Here is a 23,704-nt window from a genome sequence, read left to right as displayed (position 1 = left end):
CGGCACAGAAGGCTGGAAGGACCCTGGGGTGACACCTGCCCGAGGCTGTGCCCAGGGCAGGACCCTTCCTCCCCCCAGCCACCCCCTCTGGAGAAGCCCCCCATGCCGGCAGCGTGGTGCCTGGCCCCGGAGCCGCCGCGGGCGGGGGGCAGCTTGTGGCCCCCTCTCTCGCCCTTGACCGCCAGCTCCCTTGCGGCACACGCTGTCATGTGGCAGGGCACAACAACAACAAGGACTAATTGGTTAATGCGATTTCAAAACATGATTTGCAATTATAACTCGCCAGAGAGCGTTCAATGATCCCGCACGTTGGGAGAGTGGGTTTTTCTCCTTCGTTTGTTCCTGGAACCTCGAAACCAATTAACTTTACAGAAGCCAGAAGCAAAGCGCTGCTCAGCAGACCTGAAGGGTGGGTTATCTCTGTGCAAAATCGCTTCCCTGTCAAGTGCCACACCGGGAACCAAGGACCCGAGGACAAGCCCCGGGGTAACCCTGATGCTTCTCTCCACAGCACCACAGGGTTTGGAGGGGGCTCCAGGGACCCGCAACTCCTGCAGACCCCACTGGGATCCCAGTCCCATGCAGGACCAGATTCATGCCCAAGTGGCTTCCAGCCATCAAGCACAGCTGCTTGGAGGTTCCTGAGGGCAGGCAGTTGCCCTGAGACCTAGGAGATGAGGACAAACTGTTCCTTTTAGCACAGGGGGACTGTCCCCTCTGTCATCTCTGGAAGTGCCAGCAGCAGCCCACTCATCTCTGCCACCCAGGCAGGGCAGTCCTGTCCCCGCTGCGCCCACTGGCAGCACCCACAGCCCCATCAGGGCCAGGGGCTTTGCTCCTGTGGCCTTGTCGTCCTGCACCAAGGGCTTAAATGCCTTTAAGGCAATTAAGCAAGGACTTATAAATACAAGCACAGATACAGGCTGGGCAATGAGTGGATTGAGAGCAGCCCTGCAGAGAAGGACTTGGGGGTACTGGTGGATGAAAAACTGACAATGAGCCAGCAGTGTGCACTCGCAGCCCAGAAAGCCAACTGTGTCCTGGGCTGCATCCAGAGAAGACGTGTGGCCAGCAGGTTGAGGGAGGGGTTTCTCGCCCTCTGCTCTGCTCTCGTGAGACCCCCCCCTGCAGTGCTATGTCCAGATCTGGGGCACCTAGTATAAGAGGAGACCACAAAGATGCTCAGGGGGCTGGAGCACCTCCCCTGTGAGAACAGGCTGAGAGAGTTGGAGTTGTTCAGCCTGGAGAAGAGAAGGCTCCGGGGAGACCTTAGCGCGGCCTTCCAGTAATTAAAGGGGCTACAGGAAAGGTGGGGAGGGACTCTTTATCAGGGGGTGTAGGGATAGGATGAGGGGTAACAGTTTTAAACCAAAAGAGGGTAGATTTAGATTAGATATAAGGAAGAAATTCTTTACTGTGAGAGGCCCTGGCACAGGTTGCCCAGAGAAGCTGTGGCTGCCCCCTCCCTGGAAGGGTTCAAGGCCAGGTTGGATGGGGCTTTGGGCAACCTGGGCTAGTGGAAGGTGTCCCTGCCTATGGCAGGGGGGTTGGGACTGGATGAGCTTGAAGGTCTCTTCCAACCCAAACCATTCTATGATTCAATGATTCTATGACTTAGCAAGGACTTTAATGCCTTTAAATGCTACTTAAATGCCCTTAAAGCCAAATGAGCCCAAGTGGCTGTGATGCTCCCAAAACGTCCGGTGCCCAGTGTCCCACTCTGGACCAGCTCCTCTGAGTGTCGGCCTGTTTCCCCAGTGTCCCCAGTTGCTCCCCACATCCCACTGGAAATCTGGGTATGGGGCTGGCAGCACTTTCCCTTGAGCAGGCAAAGAGGGGCTGGGTACCAGCTGCTGGGGGGATGCTCTGGCAGCTATCCCTCGGGACGGTGCCAGGGCCCTGCTCTGCTGGGGGACCCCTGCTTGCAGGGGCACCTAGGGGACCTGCCAGCCCAAGGGGAATAATCCCACGTGCACAGGCCCTGACGGTCTCCAGGCTGTGACCTGCCCTCCATCAGCTCCCCAAGCCCCAGGGTCCTCCATCCCACGGGGATCCTGCACTGCAGCCTCCCAGCATCCCCAGGGACAGGGAGGGAGCATAGGCAGCTCCCAGAGACTCCAAGGAGGCACAGGGTGATGCCAGCAGTGTCGGACAGCAGGTCTGGGCTGCCCTACACCCCAAAACCCACCTGGGCCAGATGCAGGGCCAGACCCCCAGCCAAACCCCCCTGGGACGCCAGGTCCAGGGCTGAGCCACAGCCGGGGCAGATGGTTAATGTTTAGCGCAGCAGGAGCAGGGCCCTGGAATGGGGCTGCGGAAGGAAATGTGGGGCAGCTTTGGGGGGTCTGCAGTGCCCAGTGGGGTCTCCTCTTCAAACCCGAGCTCCCCAGCAAGCTGTCAGGAGCATGGAGCCGGCTGGGGGAGCCCTGGGGGGACCGGGCGCACTGCCCAGGGCCTGGGCAGCGGGGTGGCAGATGGCTGGGGAGCTGGGGACCGGGGAGCAGGGAAGGACCGGGAACGCCTTTCAGCCCACACGACTGTAGCATCCTTGTTTAAAGATATAAATAACTGGGCTGAAAACAGAGACACAGCCACAGCCGTGTCCCTCCTCTCCCCGGGGGGCATTGGTCCGTCCGGAGCTGACTGAGGAGCAGATACAGCTCGTGCAGCCCCAGCGAAGCCACGGTCTGCTTCAGCTCCCCATGGGAGGCACAGACAGGGCCGTGCTGGGCCCCCACCCTTGCCAGGGTGACTGGCAGTCCCGGGGCCAGACGGCGGCACAGAGTCCTGCCGGGTGTGATCCAGCCACGAGGAGGAGAGGGGATAAAGGCCCTTTCATGGCCCGCTGGGGAAAAGGATTCAGCAGGAGAAACACAAAAGGACGTGCCCATGCTCAGGACTGAGGCTGCCATGTCCCCCAGCACCAGGGTCCCCACGTTCCTGCAGCGGTGTGACGCAGGAGCCAGCTGCCTGAACCGGGGGGAAGCTGGGGAGTGCTGGGGTCCTAGCAGACACCCCCAGGTCCCTGTCGGCATCACCCAGCCTTGCGTTTGGGTGGGCTGAGCCTGGCACCATTTCAGGCTGGGCAGCACTGGCATGGTGGCCCCCTCCATGGTTGGGAAAGCCCTGGGGCGGCTGCCCCTCTCCCTCCCCTCCGAGCTGGCTGACAATTGGCTGCCTGGGGGACGCCGGCCTTGATCCGCATCGCTGGCCGTCCCCACGGCCGAACAAACAGAGAGGAAAACAGCCCCAGCCGGCCCCTGCCACCCCCGGCACGTGGCCAGGCACTCGGCACCCCCCGGCACTCCCGTCCCCGGGACCCCCACCACTGAGTAGAGCTGGCAGCACTGTCCTGCCCGGTGCTGCCATGGGGGGTTAACGGTACCGACCCACCTGCCCCACAGCCAAGAAAGAGCCTGGGGGGTGCAGTGGCTGAGTGGGGAGCTGGGAGGAGAGAGCAGGAGCCGGCGTAAGCACCCACCCCGCTGGCAGAGGGGCTGTGCCGAGGCAGCCAGCGTGGCGGGGAAAGTGCTGAGGCGCAACCGGGGAGGCCCCGTGACCGCTGGCCCTGGGTGCAGGGCCGTCCCTCCTTGCCCAGTCCAGGGGTCGTCTCGCCCAGTTCAGCACTGTTTGCTGTGAGGCTGGGCCAGTCCCCGGGGGCTGCGGGCCAGCCAGGGCCAGCCGGTTGGCGATGGCAGCCAGCATGTGCCAGGGCACGTGCCCCCGCCCTGCCCAGCCGCCTCACGTGCTCCCCCCGCAGCCTGATTCCCTGAAACCCGTCACCATTGGCACAGAACGGTGCTTCATGGAAATCCCCCCCAGCCCCCTCCTCGGAGCTCCCCCATCGGAGGGGCACCCCGCTTTGCAGGAGGCCAGGGAGACACCAGAGGCTGGATCCAGTTCCACTTTCCCCAGCGCACCCCACGCCACCCAAAGCCCCTCGCTGTCTGCTCCTCTGCAACCCCCACCCTGCCTGCGGGGTGACAGGTCCCACCTCTCGGACCCCCACCCAGGTGATGGGTGCCACTCGTCACCAACACCAGGCTCAGCTGGCCACTAGGACAGCCTAGATGGCCAGGATGGCCACGGGGGATGCCGCCACCAGCAGCGGTGCTCATGGTTGCACCGTGGCCAGGGTGGGGATGGGGACACGGGCTTCCAGCCACCCTCCTGGCACCACAGCTCTGGCTCGTCCTCGGGGAGGACGGGGCATGGGTGCCAGGGCACAGGTAGCTGCTCCAGCTCTGCCGGCTCTGCCGAGAGCGCTGCCCGCTCCCCGTCCTGCCGTCGGCAAGGTGAGCGCGGTGCCATGGCTGCAGCTGGCCATCGCCGACCTCCCCGCCGCCGGCCAGCCGCTCCCGGTTCCCGCCGGCTGGATCGCCGGGCACGGCGCTGGTGACCCCGGCACGCTGCCCACGCGGGGACACCACCGTCCCGTGACAGCGTGGGCAGGGGGAGCCTGCCCGCGCCCCGCACCGCCCCGGCCCCGCTGCCAGAGCGGAGCACGGCCGGGCCACCCGCGCCATGGCCGGTGCTGGGCCTGTCCCGCCGGGTGGGTCAAGGCTGAGCGAGGGGCGGCAGCCCCGGCACGGGAGCGCCAGCGCCAGCCCCACAGCTGCACCCGCCTGCCCCACGCCACGGCCAGGCTGCCCCACACCGCCTGCCCCACACCCGCCTGCCCCAGACCAGGCTCAGGCCCAGGTTCAGGCCCAGGTTCAGGCTCAGCCCGGCCCGGCCGCCGCCACGTCCCGGCTCAGCCCCGCCCCGCCCCGGCCGCGCGGGCCCCGACCGCCCTCTGACGGCAGCCGCCGGCACGGCCGGGCCTCGGCCTGCACCTGCCTGCACCCTGCCTGCACCCGGCCTGCACCCTGCCTGCACCCGGCCTGCACCCGGCCTGCACCCTGCCTGCACTCTGCCTGCACCCTGCCTGCACTCTGCCTGCACCCTGCCTGCACCCTCTGGGGCCGCCCACCACCCCGTCACCCCGGTGCCTCCCCAAAGCCCTCTCCCCCGCCCCGCCGTGGGGCAGCCCCGGCCCCTCTCGTCCCTTCCCTCGGGAGGGGTGGCCGTGCCTCCCGACACCTCCCCGGTGGGGTCACGCGCCCCAGGGCCCCCGGCCACCCGAAAGCTGCCCATGGAGCTCCACGTGGCACAGCACCCGCGGCCTGGCACGGCGAGCCGTGCATCCACACCCCCACTGGCTCCAGGACGCCGTGTGCTGCAGCCGCAGGGACAAGAGCCCGGCTCAGCGGTGGCAGTGACACCCCGGGCCCTGTGTCCCCCCAGCCCCCCTCTTCCCGCGGCTCAGCTGGCTCGGGCTGCCCGGGCCCGGCTGGGTTTGCCTGTCTCCACGCTGGAGGATCCACAGCCTCTGGCACAGCCGTGCCAGCACCTGGCCACTCTCTCAGCAGAAAGAAACATTTCCTTGCCTTCAGATGGAATTTCTTGTTTGTTTTTTAATTAAATTGGTGCCCGTTGCCTGCCATGCCAGCGGGCACCGCAGAGCAGAGCCCGGCTCCCTCGCCCTCACCCTGCCGGTGGGCAGCTGAGCTGAGCCCGAGCCTTTCGGCACTGGGGCCAGCCTGGGTGGCGGGTCAGCCTCTCCCCTCGGGGACGGGCTTGTGCCTGTCCCAGCCCAGCGCACTGCCCACTCCGCTCCTTCCAGCTGAAGTCACCCCAGCGTGTCTGGCCATAAACCAGACTTTTCTTCTCCCTCCTGCCCTGGCTTCATGGCTCCCGCAGGATAAAGCCACCCCATCCCCGGGTCCCGGCGTGCCGGGTGGGTGAGAGGAGCCGTGCGGCTTGAACCGCCCTGGCCCGGCCGACAGCTCGTTACACATTTACCCCGTGTTAATGAGGCGGCACGGGCCGCTCCCGGCCTTCGGACCACAGAGATGCTTCGCAGGCAGCCGCTCGGCCCCACGGCACCGGCGGGGCAGGGCTCCGGGGGTCCCGCGGGGTGAGTCCCCCAGGGCACGGGCAGCTCATCCCCCAGGGCGGCAGCCACGTCCCCTTCCTCCTCCTCCACCCCGCTGGGCCGGGCTTTGCAGGAGCAGATGAGGCGGGGGGATGGCGACGACGGGCACCTTCGCCCTGGCACCCCTGCAGGCAGGGACAGGACCAAGCGGGCAGGGATGGGTCCTTGGGGACGTCAGGATGCTCCACGGCTGTGAGCAGGGACCCAGGGCTCGCTCATGCTTCTCCCACCTTCCCAGCGCGGACAGAGGGGGTGGCAGCACCCTGGGGAGCCCCAGAGTCCTGAGGGGCTGTCCCCGAGCAGCCGGCCAGGTCACTGGGTGCACAGGGAGGACACGGGACACAGTTGCCTTTTGTTGGTGCCGGCCCCGGGAGCAGGGACCGGGGCTTTGCGTCCCCTCCCTCCGCCCCCGCCACTGGCGGGACTGGCGGCCGGCATCGGGGATTTGGGGTTTAAAGAGCAGGCAGCAGCCGCAGCCCCAGCTCACCCGCCAGGCGAGGAGGCAGGCGAGCTCCAGCAGAGCCCACGCGCCGTAACAGGTGAGAAGGCGGCCATGGGGCACCGGCTGCTCCGCTGCAGGGGGCTGCGGTGTCGGGAGGCAGGGGTGGTAGAGCTCCCCAGGGGGGATGCCAGGTCCCTGTCTCCCTTTGGTGGGTGCTGGGTGCCGGCAGGCTTGGACACAGTCCTAAGAGGGAAGCAGAGGCATCACTGGGCACCTTCTTGTCCCCGTCACCCCACGTCTGAGCGGGGACCCCCAAGCCCTTCCCAGCTGCGGTGGTCAGTGTGAGCCGGTACCACCACATTGGGGGGTTTCCCAAGCGATGCCTCTTCCCTGGGCACTGGTTTACGGGAAAGGGGGGTTCACCTGGTGCCCTCCCACCCCGGCTCCTGCAGTGTGCTTGCCGACTCGGCCCTGGGCAGGGCTTGCCCTGGCTGGCACCTGAGTGAGCTCCGAGCTGTTCGGGGAAGAACGCTGGGCACGGGGCTGGGCAGGAGCGGGAGCTGGGCCAGCAGACAAGGCCCTATTGTGCCGCGCCGGGGCCGCCGGCTCGCCTGTCAATAGCCGCATTATGTTCGGTGGTGGCCCCCCCAGCCTTCCCAGCCGCCGCGGCTCTGCGGGAGCACCGTGGGAGGCAATCTGAAGTGGCTGTTGTGTTGGGGGGCCAGGGTGAGAGGAGGAGGGTGGGCAGGGCAGGGTGCCGGGACCCCTCTGCCACTGCCTGACTGGGTGCTGCTGGGTGCTGTGGCGGTGGGATGCTGTGCTCACTGGTGCCACCAGCTTTACGGGCAAGATACCTTGGATGGGGAGTGGGCAGGCTCAGGGGGCACCTGGGCACCCCTGTCCCCGCTCCCTTGCCCTCACTGTCCCACCAGGCATCACCCATGCCCAAGGTGGCCATGGCTGGGCCGCAGTGCTGGGAGCTGCCCTGGGGCAGGGGCGAGCAAGTGGGCAGTGAGGGGCTGACATCAGCCCTGGGTGTGGGTGCAGCTGGGTCAGATGAACGGTCCCACGTGCTTCCCAGCGAGACACGCCCCAGCTAAAATTACCCAGCCCATGGCAGGGACACCAGCCTATTTTTAAAGCCCGGAGGAGCTGGATGCCACTGGTCGGTGTGGCGCCGGGCAGGGCCAGAGGGGCTGGGGCAGGGCAGCAGGCAGAGGGGCTCAGCCAGCATCTCTCCTGCCCTCCCGCCAGGACAGGGAGAGGGCCGGGCTGGTGGTAGAGAGCCTGCATGCCATGTCCCCATGCTGTGGCTCTGCCAAGGCTCCTGCCCCACTGGGATGGTTTTGAGGAGCTTCAAGCTCAGCGGTTTTCAGTTCAGAGGACGCAGCTCCTCTGCCTGCCCCAGAGCCTGGCTGCTGGCAGCCACGAAGCTGAGGGCGGACAGTCACCTCGGGGCAGCAGGATGGGACCCTAGGAGCCCAGGATCCCTCCCTTTCCCAAAAAGCCATTGTGCTGCACCAGGAGGATGGATGCCTCCTTCTTGATCACCATCCCAAAGGTTCACCATGCACCCCACGGCTCGGTCCCACACCAGGGACACCTGGTGATGGCACCCCCAGGCATGCTCAGGCACTGGGGTTCACCCAGCACCCCACGTCCCCTGGGCAGCTCGGCTCAGCCCAGCACAGGGTGGGGACAATTAAAAAGGGATTAACTGGGCTACACCAGCATAGTGCTGCCGGGAGCCGGTACCTAATCCCAGCAGGAATGTGCTGGGGCCACGCGGATCCCTGCTGCGGGGGTCTCACAGCAGCATGCTATGATGGGGGGGTGGATGCAGGGTCAGGGTGGGGGTGTATCCATAGATGGGGTGTGAGCCCTGAGCTAGTGTCCCCCCGGGACATCACCACCACGCTACACTATGAGGATGGAGGTGTCTTGGGCGCGTTTGCTCACCACCAGCCTCAGTCCTCACGCCAGCACGCTTGGCATCCCATGGGATCTGTCCCCTGCCTGGAGGCCACCTGAGGCCTGATGCCAGCCTGTGGCCTGGCACTGGCACGCCCGTCTGAGCGGCGATGGAAGAGATCCCCACCGTGTTTGTGGCAGGGCAGAGGTCACCTTGCCCCCCTGGAAAGGCCACGGGCTATGATGGGGAGCAGGGCTTGGGATGGGGAGCCAGCCTGGCCAGGGAGGGAGGAGCCGTGCAGGCAGCTGGCCCAGGTGGCACAGGGACAACCACAGCACTGGTTGGCACAACGCAGCTCACCTTGTCCTCCCGGGTTTTGGCCAGCCCTGACCATGATGGCTCCACCAGGGCGGAGGGGTGCTCCCTAGCCCACAGGGAGATGGGGGGCCACCCTGCAGACCCCTCGCTCTGGGTCACCCCACAGGTCCCCACGGCATTGTCAGGGCTCTCTTGGCGAGGTACCGCTCCCATTTAGGGTGCAGGATTTGTCCCCATCGCGGTGGCTAGCAGACGCCCATCCCAGCCCGTCTCCCTCCATGTGGGCTCCAACAGCCTCTGGTCCTGGTCACCCAGCCGATGGCACGGATACATCCCATGCCGTGCCGTGCCATGCCAGCTCGCCCGCCGGCACAGGAGGTGTGGGAGCCGTTGGCCGCTGCCTGCTGCCGCGTCGCCCCCGGGAGCCCTGCGGAGGCGGAGAGGAGCCGTTTCCTACCGCAAACACCGCTGGGGGCTCGGGTGCTGCCGGCGGAGCTACCAGTGCTCACCGGAGCCGGAACCGCCAGGGGAGATTTGGCGGAGGCAGCGATCCCCGGGTGCGGATCCGCCGGCAGCAGGGCAGGGATCAAAGAGCGAAGGCGCCGGCACCTGCTCGCACCGCCGGCGGTGACACCCCCGCGCTGGCGGGGAGCCAGGCCACCGGCACCCCGCCAGGCCACCGGCACCCCGCCACGCCGCCCTCCGCGGGGCTGGCAGCGAGCGGCGCGATCAGGGCGGGATGCGGGTGGCGATGCCCGTTCCAGCTGGGGACAGTCACCGCGCCAGCGCCCGGCGGCTTCGGCGCTTGCCAGGAACACCCGGCAGGGCGGGAAGGGGTGGCCGGCGGGCGACGTGGCGCATCCCTCCCGCGCCGTTTTTTCCGGGATGGAAGCCCGGCCCTTCTGACGCCTGATGGTTTCTCCAGGCGGAGTCACTGCCAGCGAGGTCCCCGCAGGACTCCGGGGCTGGGGTGACAGTGACGCCACCCGGCCACCTTGCCACGCATGTCGGGAGCGGCGCTGGGTGGAAAGATCCCAGCTGGGTGGAGGGAAACTGAGGCACGGTGCTGGCACAGCACAGGAAGGTGCCCACTGTGCAGGGTTGGGCACCGTGTCCCTGTCCCCACCGTCCCAGGATGGCAGGCTGGGACGGTGGGGACAGGGACACCGTGCCCAACCCTGTGTGGGCCACCCAGCCCAAAGTCCTGCCGCGGCACCTGGGTAAAGTCTTACGGCAGAGTAACCCCTGCCATACCGGTGCCAGCGGCTCCCCTGCCACCTGATCCCATCCCCTCGCTGTCCCCATCCCCCCTTGCCGCCTGTGACTCTGGGTTGGTGCTTGGCACCGTGTCACAACTGAGAGGGGAACAAGTGGCAGTGCTGGGGCAGAGCCTGCTGCCAGCCTGCTGGCACACCGGTGCAGCCGGGCCGGCAGCAGGAGGGTTACTGGCAGCGAGACGGAAGGGCATTGCCCAGGCACCCTGCCTGGCACGGCTCCTCCTGCCTGCTGCTGGCCTGCCTGTGCCTGCCTGCACGGCTGCCACTGCCTGCCTGTGCCAGCTGTCTGCCTGCACCTGCACCTGACCTGCCTGCACCCACTGCTGGGCTGCCAGCACCTGCTGCCAGCCTGAGCCTGCTGCCCACCTGCCTGCACCCACTTTTGGCCTGCCTGCACCTGCTGTCGGCCTGCCTGCACTCACTGCCGGCCCACCTGCACCCGCTGCCTGCTGGCACCCGCTGCCTGCCTTCACCCGCTGCCTGCTGGCACCCACTGCCTGCCTTCACCCGCTGCCTGCCTGCCTGCACCCCCTGCCTTCCCAACTCATGCTGGATCTGCTTTCCTGGACTCCTGCACCCGTGGGAAGGGACAGGCAGGGGCGCAGGGTGGAGGGACAAGGCAGGGGGTGGCCCCCAGGGCAGCCCGTGTGTCCCCCCCCTGCCCCCAGCCCTGCCCGCCAAGGCGCGCGTGGCCCCGCTGCCGGCACCACTCGGCACTTGCTATTCTTGGCAGCGGCGGCTGGAAAATGGGAGGCAGCGGAGGAATTTTGTTTGCTCCGGGCTGGGCCCGGGCCAGACATCTGGGCTGCAGCTGAGCAGGGTGCGGGACCAGCCCCCCGCCGCCCCCGGCATGGCCCCCAGTGCCCCCCGGCACGGCCCCAGCACACCCCGGCACAGCCCCCGGCACCCCATGCCCGGGCAGGCAGCACCCGGCCGGCAGCTGCCTGCCCCAGGGAGGAGGTGGCCGTGCCACTCGCCACTCGTGTGCTGAGCGTGACGTGCTCAGCACTGCCCTGGGGCAGCGGGTGTCACCGTGGGCCATGTGAGTGTGAGTGTGTGTGTGAGTGTGTGTGTGAGTGTGCCCGGGTGATTCTGCACGCTTGTGCTTGCGTGCCAGTGCGAGGGGGTGTGTTTGCACCTGTGTGCGTGTGAGTGTGCCCCGGGTGGTTTTTGCACGTGTGTGTTTTCACACACGTCTGTTTGCACGTGTGTGTGCATCTGCAAGCGCATGCGGGTGCGTGTTTGCACACGTGTGTGCGAGCGCGGGTGTGTGCACACATGCAGGAGTGTCTGCCTGTGTGTGCGTGTGTGTGTGCGTGTGCATGTGTGCGTGCGTGTGCGTGTGCATGTGTCCGTCCCTGCACACGAGTGTGCGTGTGCACGCGCCTTCGCACGTGCGTGTGCGTGTGCGCGTGCCCCCCGGGCCAGGCCGCGCCCCGCCCCGCCCCGCCCCGCCGGGGCCGCCCCGCTCCCTCCCGACGGACGCGGAGGGCGGGGCCGAGCCGGGCCGAGCCGAGCCGGGACCCAGGTGGGTGCCGGGGGCCGGGCGGGGTGCGGGGGCCGCCGGGGTCGGGGGGTTCCCGGGGCCGGTACAGGGCGGGGGGGTGTCGTGTCCCGGGTCGGGGTTGTTGCGCTGCCGTCGGGGCCGTGCCCGGGCTGGCACCGGCGGGGTCCGTGTCCCGGCTGGCCCCGGGGGTCTGGGACTGCCCGGGCTGGCCCCGGGGGTCTCGGGGGAGGCTGGGTCCGTGCCGGGGCTGGCACCGGCGGGCTGGGAGGGTGGGTTGGCACCGGGGGTCTCGGGGGCTGGGTCTGGCAGTGCTGGCACCGGGGGTCTCCGGTGCTGCCGCTGCTGCCCTCCGCCCCCCCTCCACCCCCACCCTACTCCCCGCCGTGCCAGCATCGGGCCGGGTCAGCCGGCCTGGGGGGGCTCCGTGCCCGGGGGTCTGCCCTGGCCCCTCGGCGGGCGCTGGCAGGTGCCGGGCAGGCGGGAGAACCCCCGGTGCCCCTGCCACGGCCCTGGCTGGCCGGCAGCCCGGAGAGGCTGGCAGAGCCCGGCGTGTCCCCCGCCTCATCCCGGCGCCTCTGGAAATGCCATTAGCGCTGCCGCCCTCAGGCCAGGCCGCCGGGCAGCCGAGCCCCGCGGCACCGCGCCCGGCCGGGGCCCCTGCCCGCTGCCCGCTGCCTGCCCGGGACTCGCTCCCCACCCTGCCAGCCGGGGAGGGGGCTGCCCTGCCCGCAGGAGCCCAGGGCGAGCCCCGGCCGGCCGGCCCGGGCAGCAGGCAGACGTGCCCAGCTCTGTGCCGGGCACTGCCACGCACGCGTGCCCCTCCGGCCCGGCACCTGCCGCGGCCCAGCTCACGCCGTGCCCGAGCGGGGTGTCAGAACCTGGGGTGGTTGCGCCGAGCCCCGGTGCCACGGTGGGGCTTCACTCGCCACCCGTGCCCCGGCGAGGCCCCGGTGGCTCTGGTACGGGCGAAAGCCGTCAGCTGCGCCAGGGGCTGATGACCGGCGTGGCTGGGCTTGTGCTTCGCACGTGGCGTGGGGAGGTGCCGGCTGGCATGTCCCGGCTGCCTGCAGCTGCCCGGGGCTGCCGCGGCCTGGCCGGCGGGCGAGGCGGGGATCGGCGTGTTGGCACGGTGCTCGCGATAACCATCGCCTCCTGCCCCCCAGGGGAGAGCGTGCCGGAGCCAGAGGAGCTCTTCCCTACCCGGTGGTGGGTGCCCATGAGGGTGGTGGGCCCCCTGGGGGCTGTGGGCACCTGCTTGGCCAGAGCCCCCCCAGACCTAGCTCCTGTTCGCAGGGTGGCACAAGGAGGGCTGGGGGCCAAACAGTGGGGGCTGTAGCAGTGGGGGAAACTGAGGCACGGGACCCCATGACTCCCACAGTGGCTGGTATGCCCAGTGCTCAGGAGCCTGCTGCTTGCCCAGGGTGCCCTGTCCGGCTGGCACCACCCCAGTGCTTGCCCTGTCCTTGTCCCTGTCCCTGCTGGACAGCTCTGTGCTTGCAAGCAGGAGTGGGCAGAACCCAGTGCCCTCCTGCCCGCAGGACTCAGGGGGAGGGCTGGGTGCTGCTTGGCCGGGCTGCCTCAGTTTCCCCATGGGCAGGAGCAGGAGGGCTGCCCCCAGAACCCGTTAAGTTCGGGATTGGATTACTGGGAGCTTAAAAACTGGGGAGGGACACAGCCAGCCCATGTCACCCCCCACAATCACTAGGTGTCCCCTTGTGCCGTGCCAGGGTTGCCCTGTGCCAATGTTCTGGGCTCTCTGGATCCCATCGGAAGCGCTGGGGAGGGATCGTGGTCTGGGGGCTGCGGGGAGCGGGCTGTAACCCGAGCTGAGGTCTCGCTTCTCTGCCCCAGCCGCGGGGCCGCCAGCCAGACCCCGGCCATGAGCCACACACTGCTCCTGCTCCTGCTCCTGCTGCGCGGCCCCGCCGCCGGCCGCCCCCCACCCGCTGCCACCCCCCGCCTCAAGCTGGCCTTCCCTGGTGAGCGTGGGACACGGGCAGGGTGGGGGGACGTGGGGTCGGGTGTGGGTGCGCTGGTTCTGTGTCAGCACCCAGCGTCATCCCGGGGGGGCAGGAGTGTCCTTGGGGGGTGGGGGGCAGCTTGGTAGAAGGGGTGCGAAACCCCGGCACTGCTGCCTCACCAGCACTGTTGCCACCCTCCCTGCAGGCTGCCCGGCATCAGCACAGGCTGCCAGGTGCCTCTCCTGATGCCAGCCCCCCTCCAGGGCCACCTGCCTGCCCTCGGGGCCGTGCCTGCGCTTGGGCCTTCACTCTTGGCCACCAGCATGTGCCGGCTCAGGTGCCCGTCCCGCCGTGGTGCACCACAGCCGCACTCCCCAGCCACAGCTGTGCCGTGCCTGGCGGGGCCGCCATGCTGGCTAGGGAGCCGGTGCCGTATCCCGGCTGGCCACCCCGTGGGCTCCAGCGCGGCGCGGGGGGCTTTGTCCGGCGGCAGGTCCCGGCGAGCACTCTCCTCCCAGCCTGACAAAGGGCTGTTTGTTCCCGCCACGGTGGGATTAGCTCCGCGGGGCAGGGAAAGGCCCCTTCTCCCCTGCCGCCTGCCGCCAGGGTTGACGGTGTGGGGATGGGTGCCGTCGAGCACAGGGATGGGTGCTGGGTGGTGTGGGGATGGGTGCTGGGCCAGCGCGGGGTCAGTGAACCCGGTCGAGCCAGTGGGACGGGTTTGGGGGAGGGGGTGGCATGGCAGGGGGCCATGGCCAGACCCAGGTTCCCCCGGGGCATGTGTCCAGGGCAGGGGAGCGTGCCGGGCAGCGGCGGGTGCTGCGGCGGGGCCGGGCTGAGCAGTGCCGGCGGGTCCCGGCAGAGCTGCGGGCTCGCCACGGGCTGCGCCTCTTCGCTCTGGAGCGCTCGTGCTGCTACGAGGCCCTGCTGCTGGATGAGGAGCGCGGCCGCCTCTTCGCCGGCGCCCAGAACCACCTCCTCTCCCTGGCCCTGGATGACATCAGCCAGCGGGACAGGAAGGTAACGGGGGGGTGTGGGGGGACACACACGCCAGCTGGGCAGCCCCGGGTGCCCCCCAGGGCTGTGAGCGTCCCCCCCTCTCCCCTCGCAGATCTACTGGCCAGCACCGGTGGAGTGGAGGGAGGAGTGCAACTGGGCTGGCAAGGACATCACCGTGAGTGCAGGGGGGTGCCGAGGGGTGCCAGGGTGTTGCCGGGGGGGGTGCCCCAGCGCCACATTGCCATGCCCTCCACCCCCAGGCTGAGTGCATGAACTTCGTGAAGATCCTGCACCACTACAACCGGACCCACCTGTATGCCTGTGGCACCGGCGCCTTTCACCCTGTCTGCGCCTTCGTGGAGGCCGGCCAGCACGCAGAGGTGAGCCTCCCCCAGCACCGTGGTGGCCCCCGGGTGCCACCGCCCGCCTGCCTCCCATCCTTACCCCCCTCCAGGACCCCATCTTCAAGCTGGACCCACGGCGTGCCGAGGACGGCAAGGGGAAGAGCCCATACGACCCCCGGCACGCAGCTGCCTCCATTCTCGTCGGTAAGGGAGAGCCAAGCCTGGTGCCGGGGGGGCAGTGCAGCAGGGGGTGCTGGGGGGTCCCCCATAACGATTCCCTCGGTGCCTGCCAGGCGAGGAGCTCTACTCCGGGGTGGCCACCGATCTGATGGGCCGTGACTTTACCATCTTCCGCAGCCTGGGCCGGCGTCCCTCCATCCGTACCGAGCAGCACGACTCCCGCTGGCTCAACGGTTAGTGCCAGGGAGTGGGGGGGTTGGCGGGGGCGCCAGCATCCCAGTGGCATTGCTGCTCCCTGGAAGCATCAGGGCAACGAGTCCTCCGGGCTCAGCCACACCCCATCCTCCGCTGCCTGCGGAGGGTGATTTGGGTGGTCCCTGTGCCCCCTGCAGACCCCCGGTGCCTGGTGGGGTCCCACCCTCTGCCTCTGCCCTGCAGCTGGGCAAGGGGGGGGTCTGCACCCTCCTGGGACCCCAGCAGGTGCCCCAGGGAGCAGAGCTAGCAGGGGCACTGGAGGCGGCACCCCTCTGTCCCCAGAGCCCAAGTTCGTGGCCGTTTTTTGGGTGCCGGAGAGCGAGGATCCCGATGACGACAAGATCTACTTCTTCTTCCGCGAGACGGCGGTGGAGCGGCAGCAGGGGCTGGGCAAGACCAGCTTTGCCCGCATCGGCCAGATCTGCCGGGTGAGAGCATCCGTGGGTGGGTGGGCTGGGGGCCGGGGGTGCCGGGGGGTGCCAGCTGCCGCTGCTGACATCGGTGCCCTCCCTCTCCCGGCAGAACGATGTGGGCGGGCAGCGCAGTCTGGTGAACAAGTGGACGACCTTCCTGAAGGCTCGGCTCGTCTGCGCCGTGCCGGGACCTGACGGGGCAGACACCCACTTCGATGAGCTCCGTGAGTAGGGGGGTGAGGGTGGCCCCCCAGGGTGCCCACAGGCCGCCCTGGTACATCGGGGCAGTGCTGATGCCCTCCCTGCTTGCAGGGGATGTCTTCCTGCTGCAGACGAGGGACAAGCGCAACCCCCTGGTCTACGCCGTCTTCTCCACCTCCAGGTCGAGCCCCCTCCCCACCGCCCCACCCCATGCCCGGTGGTGCCCTCCTCGCCCCTTACGTCACCCCCTCTCTTTCCCACCAGCTCCGTTTTCCAGGGCTCGGCCGTCTGCGTCTACACCATGGCTGACATCCGCCGGGCTTTCCTGGGCCCCTTCGCACACAAGGAGGGTCCCAACTACCAGTGGGTGTCATACCAGGGGCGCGTGCCGTACCCCCGCCCGGGCATGGTACGTGGCACAGGGGTGTCCCGGCTGGTGCTGCCGATGGGCTGCCGGTACCCGGGGTGGGGACTGTGGGGAGCGAGACCCCGCTCAGCCAGCGCTACCTCCCCGCAGTGTCCCAGCAAAACCTTCGGCACCTTCGGCTCCACCAAGGACTTTCCGGATGAGGTGATCCAGTTTGCCCGGCACCACCCGCTGATGTACAACCCAGTGCTGCCCCACGGCCAGCGCCCTCTCTTCCTGCAAGTTGCCGTACCCTACACCTTCACCCGCATCGCCGTGGACCACGTCACCGCCGCTGATGGCCACTACGATGTCCTCTTCATCGGCACAGGCATGTGGCGACCCCGGGGCTGGGACAGGGGGGGGCAGGGGGGGAGCTGGGGGATGCCAGGGGACCCAGCCTCACCCCTCCCTGCCTGCAGACGTGGGCACGGTGCTGAAGGTGGTCTCGGTGCCCAAGGAGAGCTGGCACCGCATGGAGCCGCTGCTGCTGGAGGAGCTGCAGGTCTTCCAGGTGAGGGAGAGCTCTGCACCCCCCAGTCGGACCCCCACCCCCACCCCCTTGTGCTGCCCATGCTCCAGGTCATGCCAGGGCACTCCAGCTGCCAGGATGTGGGTGCCAGCAGCCAGGACACCTGGGTCCCCCTGCACACCCTAACTCCTGCCTGCACTCTGCCCACAGGACGCCTCCCCCATCACCAGCCTGCAGCTCTCCTCCAAGCGGGTAAGGGGGGACCTTGGGTGGGTCCCAGTGTCCTGCCATGCCTCTGCCCAGCCCTGTGCCACAGTCCCAGGGTGCTCAGCTCCGCTCTCCATGCCCCTCCCTCCCCCAGCAACAGCTCTACGCCGGCTCGGCCGCGGCGCTGGCCCAGCTGCCCCTGCACCGCTGTGGCGCCTATGGCAAGGCCTGTGCCGAGTGCTGCCTGGCCCGGGACCCGTACTGCGCCTGGGATGGCACCACCTGCACCCGCTACGTGCCCAACACCAAGAGGTAAGTGAGGTGCCAAGGCTCGGTGCTGGGGCGACCAGCCTGCCCCGAGGCCAGGGTGAGGGGCGCAGGCCCTGCTGCCGCAGCCCCATCACCTTCCCGCAGGCGTTTCCGCCGGCAGGACGTCCGCAACGGTGACCCCAATGTGCTCTGCTCCGAAGGTGAGCTGGGACCCGGCCAGGGGTTGGGGGGTCAGTCCTGCTGGGGCGGGAAGCTGATGGCCGGGCTGTGTTGCCCCCCAGACCCCCGGCGGGGCAGCGTGCCCCAGAAGCAGCTCTACGGGGTGGAGGGCAGCACCGCCTTCCTGGAGTGTGTCCCCAAGTCCCTGCAAGCCCGCATCGTCTGGACGTACCAGCGCACCCCGGATGACCCCCAGCGAGAGGTAGGCTCTCCCTAGCCGGATGCCGCCAGCGGGACCCCGCCGTGCCGAGCTGACCGCCCGTCCCCGTGGGTGCCACAGGTGCAGACGGACGAGCGAGTGGTGCGGACGGAGCGGGGCGTCCTGCTGCGCAGCGTGCAGCGTGCCGATGCCGGCCTCTACCTCTGCCACGCCACTGAGCACGGCTTCACCCAGCCCCTGCTGCGGCTCTCCCTGGAGGTGATCGGTGCCCGGCAGGCAGCGGGCATGGCGCCCGCCGCAGACCCCCAGCTCGCTGCCGGGCCCCCCGGCCGCAAGGTCTGGTACCGGGACTTCCTCCAGCTGGTGGAGCGGCCGCCCCTGGGGTCTGCGGACAAGGTCTGCCAGCGGCTCTGGAGCCAGGGAAGACCCCCGCCGCCCCCCCGTGCCCACGCCGGACCCCCCGGCCGTGGGCAGGGCGAGGAGCCGCGCAAAGCCCGCCGCCGGCGCACCCACGAGGGGCCGCGGGCCGAGCGGGGCCCCCGCAGCGCGTCCCCCTGGTGACCCCGGGGCTGGCCCCGGGCACCGGGCTCTGCCTAGGAGCGGGGCCGCGGGCAGGGGCAAAGCCCCCACCGGCAGCACCGGAGCCGGGCGCAGGGAGTGTTGGGGGGCTGTGGCTCCGGGGCCGAGAGGGCAGCCGGACTGACCACCCTCCCCGAGGGGCTGCCAGCCACCCTTGCCGCCGGCTCCAGCACTGGTGGGGGGACCCGGCCGGCTGCCGGCACCGCAGAGTCATCGAAATATTTATTAACGACTGTTACGGATGAATGTAAACCTGCCCCAGCAGGAGGGGCGGCGGGGCCAGGCTGTGCCCCCCCAGGTGTGGCACCGCGGGGAATGGGACAGCAGGGACACCCTCGAGTCCCAGGGGGCTGCAGGCGGGAGCGGGACCCCGGAGGGGCAGGACAGGCACTGGCGGGATGCGGGGGACCCGGCAGGAGGAGGGGTGCCCGGGGGGGGGGGATGGGGGGGGCACGGAGGTGGTGCCCAGCGTCCCGGGTGCAGAGCAGCGATGCGGGGGGGCTTGTACTAATTGAGCACAATAAAGCAGAGGATTCAGCCCAGGGTCCCGCGTCTGCCCCAGAGAGCACTTGGGAAGGGGGCACCCTGGTGCCCTACAGCAGGGACCCCACTGGCACCCTGAGCCAAGAGGATTGGGGTGCTCTGCAGCACCCGGGAGGCTGGGGGGGCCAAGCCCCGTGGGGACATCACCAAGATCAAGGGCTTCCCCCCCCCCCCCCCTCCCCCGCTTCTGGCCCCACCCCACTTTCGTTTCTGGAAGACGAAAACCGAAAACCGAAACTCTGCAGTGCCGATAGCCCAGCGCTTAAGGCAGTGACAGAGGGTGACCTCGCGGTCTGCTGCCTCTCACTGTCTGTGGTGGTACCAGGGTCCCTGGTGACACCAGCACCAGCTGGCTGTGCCCCAGCCCGGACATTTGAGCCCCTGCCGTGCACACAGGCTGGTGCAGGCAGGGCACCCCCAGCCCCTGGGCAGGGCCTGGCGCAGGGTCCCTGTGGTGGGACACCGCCTCCTGCCAGGTGGGCACCCAGGGGAGACCCTGGGCAGGAGCCCTGGCTCCTCGGGGGGCTGGGGAGAGACGAAGTCCCGGGGCTGGGGACCACCTCAACTGCCTGGGATTGGGGTGGTGGCCTGGGAAGGGTTAAAAGCTCCTGCAGGCAGGAGCAGGCAGAGGGGAAGCAGAGGATGGAAATTTTTTTTTCCTGAGGTCCAGCTTGGTCTGGATTGGCACCCCTGATCCAACTGGGCACCCCAGGCTTGGGCAGCACCGTTGCTCTGCACTCATGGTGTCCCAGCAGCCAGTGGCATTGAGGTCCCCCCTCATCCCAATGGGGTCCCCCCTTGACCACCCCTCCATGCTGCCTGGCATTGTCCCCAACCCAGCAAGCAGCACAAGGCTCTACCAAGGCATTTATTTCCAGCACGACAAGGGGGGTACAGGGGTGAGGGCTGGTGCCAGGGGCAATGCTCAGGAGGGTGATCAGGCAGGGAATTGGGGGTGCTGGGGGCCTGTGCCCCCCCGGAGCCGCAGGAGCATGAAGATTGTGCTCTTGGGCTGGACGTCATAGTGCGCCAGCGTGTGTCTGTCCTCCAGCTCCACGGAGCCGTACGTCAGGCGCTGCTGGTTGGCGGAGGGTCCCCCCCGGGAGTGGATCTGCTCCTTCAGCTGTCGGACGGTGTCGGTGGGCCGCACTGTGTAGGTGGTGGTGTGGTTCCTGTCATCCTTCACAAAGACCTCCATCACCTGGGGCTCGGTCTGCAGCAGCAGCAGCGTGGTGCTGTAGAAGATGCCGCGGGTGGCCAGGGTCTCACTGTCCTGCAGGACAGGGGTGCTCCTGCCTGGCTCCTGCTGCGCCAGGCGCTGCCTGTTCCAGGGGATGCCCCATGCCTGCTCAATCTGCTCCTTCAGCTGCCGGATGGTGGCGCCTGGGCTGATGGTCCTGCTCAGGCTGGTGCCCACCATCTGCTTCACCTCAACCGTCACGGGCCGGGCCGGCTGCGGGGACAGAAGAGGGGGTGGGCAAAGCTGGCAGGGGCAGGGGGGGCCGTTATGCCCGCAGGTGCAGGCAGTCTTACCTGCACATCCCAGGGCCGGGCAGTATTGACACAGGGCAGCAGTAAAAGGTCTTGGGCAGCTTTCTGTGCCATCAGGTCCCAACGCGTGTCTTTGCCCAGGATTCCCGTGGGGTCGGCGGGATCCAGGATAATGGGGCTGCAAACACAGAGGGGGCAGGTGCTGCCATCAGTCCCAGGCAATGCCATGGGGCAGGTGGCACCGGTCCCACCAGGCACAGTCCTCACCAGCGACTGCGCATCAGGTTTTTGATGTGGGCGCCGATCTGGACATGCTGGAGCGAGTAGTACATCTCCCAGTAGATGCAGATCTCCTGGTGCCGGCACAGCAGCTCCAGCACTGTACGGAAACCCTCGGCCATGACGAAGGAGTCGCAGGAGCCTGTGCCCTCCTCCCAGGCGTAGATGGTCAGCAGCTCCAGGGCATACTTGGGGGGCAGGTCTGCACCGCAGTACCGTGGCTTCAGCAGCTAGGGAGAAGACAGGGATGGGGGTGAGAGCCAAGTGGGGCGGGTCCCCAGTGGGTGCCGGGGAAGCCGGGCAGCTCCTCACCTCCTTGTACCAGTGCTTAACCAGGCGCAGGAGGTTCTTCAGCTTGGCAGGGTAACGCTTCACAAACTTCTTCTGCAGCTCAGTGAAGCAGGGAGAGAACTCCCCAGGGTCACCCCTGGCATTTAGGAGCCCCACGTACACCTCCATGTCCGGCCGGGCATCCCGGCTCACCTGCCCTGCAGGGCGAGAAGGAGGGTGAGAGCTGCCCCCGCCACAACCCAGCCCCACGCCAGCCCGCAGCCCTTACCCAAGGCATCGTAGGCGGGCAGGATGTCCACATCGATGGACTCTGAGGTTGTCCTGGAGCCGAGAGTGAGGCTGACAGAACGCGGCGTTTTGCCGGGACCTCTGTACTGGGGCTTGCTGATGGTCACAGTGAAAGTCAGGGTGTCTCTGCAGACATGCAGCCTCCTCTTGATCAAATCCAGGATATAACTTCTCTCCTGTTTCTGCTGCTTGTAGCTGGAGAAGTGGCTGAGGAAGAGCACCACATCGGCATCGGAGTTGTTCTGCAGGGCTGTGCCCTTGCCTGCCGAGCCACCCTGCAAAGAGATACCCGGCCAGCTCAGCACTGCTGCCCCTGGGCACGGGGATCGCCCGCCAGCGCTCCTGGAGCTGCCAGGGGAAACTGAGGCAGGGCAGGAGCTGGAGCAATGGGACAGAGGGAAGGGTGGCAGCAGGGGTGCTGGCTGGTCCCCAAGTCGGGCAGTGCTCACCTTGACGGTCTTGTGGACACGGATGTCGGTCTCGAAGCAGTCCTCCTTGAGGAAGTCACAGATCTGCTTCACCGTCTGCTTCACCTGCCTGCAGAAAGCTGGGCTGGGCTGCAGGGTCTCTGCGATCCAGCGGTCCAGCTCGTTGGCAGACACCGTCCTCAGCCCATTCATGGCTGTCACCTGCCCCACGTTCATCCTGCCAGGTGTGGTCGCTCCCTCTGCCCTTTCCTGACTTGCTGCCTCCCCTCCGCTTGCTCCTGTCTACAATTGTCTCTCTGCCTGCTCCTGCCTGCAGCAGCTTTTAAACTTTCCAGGGCCACCGCCCCAATGGCGTCACCACCGGGAAGTTAAGGTGGCACCATCCCCCGGGGCTTTGTCTCTCCCCAGCCCTCCCCCCGGCTCCCCGGGAGACTCCTGCCAACGGGGTACCCTGGCTGTCACCGGTGTCACCGCCGCGGGGGCTGGGAGGGGGCGGGAGGGGCTGCATGGCACCACCATCACCCCAGCATCCAGCTGAGGGGCAGCAGTGACAGCGGTGGTGGCAGCACAGGCAGCTGCCTGCAGGCTGGGTGCAGGGTGCTGCAGGACCTCGTAGCCCGGGGTATCCGGGGTGGCACAGGGTCTCCCCTGGGTGCCCAGCTGGCAGGAGGCAGTGTCCCACCACGGGGGGACCCTGCGCCGGGCCCTGCCCGGGGGCTGGGGGTGCCCTGCCTGCACCAGCGCCTGCCTGTGCCCACGGCAGGGGCTCAAATGTCTGGGCTGGGGCACAGCCAGCGCTGGGACATGGCTGGTGCTGGTGGCACAGTGTCACCCCCAGCGATGGGACGTGGCTGGTGCCAGTGCCACCAGGGGCCCAGTGTCACCGCAGGCAATGGGACGTGGCCGGTGTCAGTGTCACCAGGTGCCCGGTGTCACCGCAAGCAATGGGAAAGGGCTGATGCCAGCATCACCGGGGGTCCTGCTGCCCCCTCCCCCGGCAGCCGCAGGCGGTACGGGCAGGACGCTGGAGCCCGCGCTGCCTTAAGCCCCGGGTGCAGCAGAGCTGGGAAACGAGAGTTTCTGTTTCTGCTCCAGTTTCGTTTTCGGTCTCCGCCGGCCGGAAACGAAAGTGCACAGCGGCCGCCGCGGCGGCTCCGCTCCCGTCCCCCCGCGGGGCCGTGGGTGCCATGGGCTGCCCGGGTGACGCGGGGTGGGTGGCCACTGGCAGCCCCGCTCGCCTGCGCTGGGTCATCCCGGGAAACTGGGGAGCGCCAAGTCACTGAAACTCAGGCCTGGAAACCCAGGCAGGGACAGGAGGGTGGGCTGGGGGCAGGGGCTGCAGGCAGGCAGGGACAGTGGGCAGGAGCAGGGGCAGGCAAGAACAAGAAGAGGAAGGGACAGGGAGTAGGGGCAGGAGCAGGACGGGGCACGGGGTCAGGGCATGGGCAAGAGGTGGGCAGGGGGTAGGGAGAGGAGGCAGGAAGGGGCCGGGATGGGGAGAGGAACAGGGCAGCGGCAGGGGCAGGGACATGCGTGAGGATGGGGTTGGCCGTGGGGTGCAGCTGGGGACGGGGATAAAGGTACGGGCAGGGACAGGGGGAAAGGTGGGGGCAGGGACATGGGCTGGCCCAGGGAAAGCAGCACGACAGGGACAGGGGCAGGGACAAGGACAGAAGCAGGGATACAGGCAGGAGCAGCAACATGGCCAGGGCAGGAGCAGGGGTGGATGTCCCCTTAGTGTCAGGTGACAACCCGGCAGGGACCAGGGCAGGAATACAGGCAGGAGCAGGGACATCAGCCGGGATGTGGGCAGGGACGGAAAATGTGCTGGGCTGGTGTGGTGGGGTTTTGGTAGCAGGGGAGGGGGCTACAGCGGTAGCCCCCATGAGAAGCTTCTTGAAGCTCCCCCAGCTCCAAGTTGGACCCACCTCTGGCCAAGGCCGAGCCAATTAGTGATTGGTGGCTGCGCCTCTGTGATAACGTATTTAAGAAGGAAAACCTGAGAGTGGGGGGGACTTTGAGGACAAGTTATGAGGTGAACACCAAGGTCAGTGGAAGGAAAGAGGAGGAAGGCAGGGGGTGCACCAGAGCAGAGAGCCCCCCTGTATCCTGTGGTGAGAGGGCAGGGCCGCCCCTCTGCCACCCATGGGGGTCACCGGAGGAGCAGGATTCGCCTGTGGCCTGTGGAGGACCCCCAGGGCTCTGTGGGAAGAAGCCCTCGCTGTTGTAGTTCGGTGCTGGGAGGACTGCACACAGGGAGGTGACCCACACCAGACCATCTCGAG

At 68.1% G+C, this 23,704-nt stretch overlaps 2 protein-coding genes across 6 annotated transcripts; one reads left to right on the top strand and one right to left on the bottom strand.

Moving 5' to 3' along the window:
* Window positions 1–5,752: 5,752 nt before the first annotated feature.
* On the top strand, window positions 5,753–18,507 carry SEMA3B (semaphorin 3B). 5 transcript variants are annotated; one of them, XM_074836311.1, is made up of 18 exons: window positions 10,954–11,454; window positions 13,285–13,412; window positions 14,257–14,414; window positions 14,506–14,568; window positions 14,654–14,773; window positions 14,848–14,941; window positions 15,031–15,150; window positions 15,455–15,600; window positions 15,695–15,809; window positions 15,898–15,967; window positions 16,051–16,195; window positions 16,304–16,523; window positions 16,615–16,706; window positions 16,875–16,916; window positions 17,026–17,183; window positions 17,286–17,341; window positions 17,423–17,562; window positions 17,641–18,507. In XM_074836311.1, the coding sequence occupies exons 1-18, from the start codon at window positions 11,249–11,251 to the stop codon at window positions 18,079–18,081; spliced, it is 2,514 nt and encodes an 837-aa protein (XP_074692412.1). In that variant the 5' UTR covers window positions 10,954–11,248; the 3' UTR covers window positions 18,082–18,507. The 5 variants fall into 5 exon arrangements, with proteins under 5 accessions (XP_074692415.1, XP_074692413.1, XP_074692414.1 ...); XM_074836314.1 differs by lacking the exon at window positions 10,954–11,454 and adding an exon at window positions 5,753–5,959 and having other exon boundaries at window positions 17,286–17,562; XM_074836312.1 differs by lacking the exons at window positions 10,954–11,454; window positions 13,285–13,412 and adding an exon at window positions 6,073–6,516.
* Window positions 18,508–19,497: 990 nt separating this feature from the next.
* LOC141928311 (2'-5'-oligoadenylate synthase 1-like) lies at window positions 19,498–21,733 on the bottom strand. Its single transcript, XM_074836309.1, has 6 exons — window positions 21,441–21,733; window positions 20,972–21,266; window positions 20,725–20,900; window positions 20,401–20,642; window positions 20,176–20,311; window positions 19,498–20,095 (listed from the first exon to the last, which is right to left on the bottom strand). Exons 1-6 carry the CDS (start codon window positions 21,633–21,635, stop codon window positions 19,580–19,582), a joined length of 1,560 nt encoding a protein of 519 aa, XP_074692410.1. The 5' UTR covers window positions 21,636–21,733; the 3' UTR covers window positions 19,498–19,579.
* Window positions 21,734–23,704: the final 1,971 nt, after the last annotated feature.

The sequence above is a fragment of the Strix aluco genome, chromosome 11, assembly GCF_031877795.1.
Source record: "Strix aluco isolate bStrAlu1 chromosome 11, bStrAlu1.hap1, whole genome shotgun sequence".
Classification (NCBI taxonomy): Eukaryota; Metazoa; Chordata; class Aves; order Strigiformes; family Strigidae; genus Strix; species Strix aluco.
The sequence above is the reverse complement of the archived record's forward strand: the minus strand, read 5'-3'. Positions and strand labels throughout refer to the sequence as shown.

Bases quoted from the DNA above. Each gene is read 5' to 3' on its own strand.
- LOC141928311 (XM_074836309.1), bottom strand. From the start codon at position 21,635: ATGAACGTGGGGCAGGTGACAGCCATGAATGGGCTGAGGACGGTGTCT. The intron at 20,901-20,971 runs GTAAGGGCTGCG...CTCGCCCTGCAG, and splicing joins GCCCGCCTACGATGCCTTGG to GGCAGGTGAGCCGGGATGCC. The intron at 20,312-20,400 runs GTGAGGACTGTG...CTGTGTTTGCAG, and splicing joins AACCTGATGCGCAGTCGCTG to CCCCATTATCCTGGATCCCG.
- SEMA3B (XM_074836310.1), top strand. From the start codon at position 11,249: ATGTGTGCGTGCGTGTGCGTGTGCATGTGTCCGTCCCTGCACACGAGT. The intron at 15,968-16,050 runs GTCGAGCCCCCT...CTTTCCCACCAG, and splicing joins GCCGTCTTCTCCACCTCCAG to CTCCGTTTTCCAGGGCTCGG. The intron at 16,707-16,874 runs GTGAGGGAGAGC...CTCTGCCCACAG, and splicing joins AGGAGCTGCAGGTCTTCCAG to GACGCCTCCCCCATCACCAG.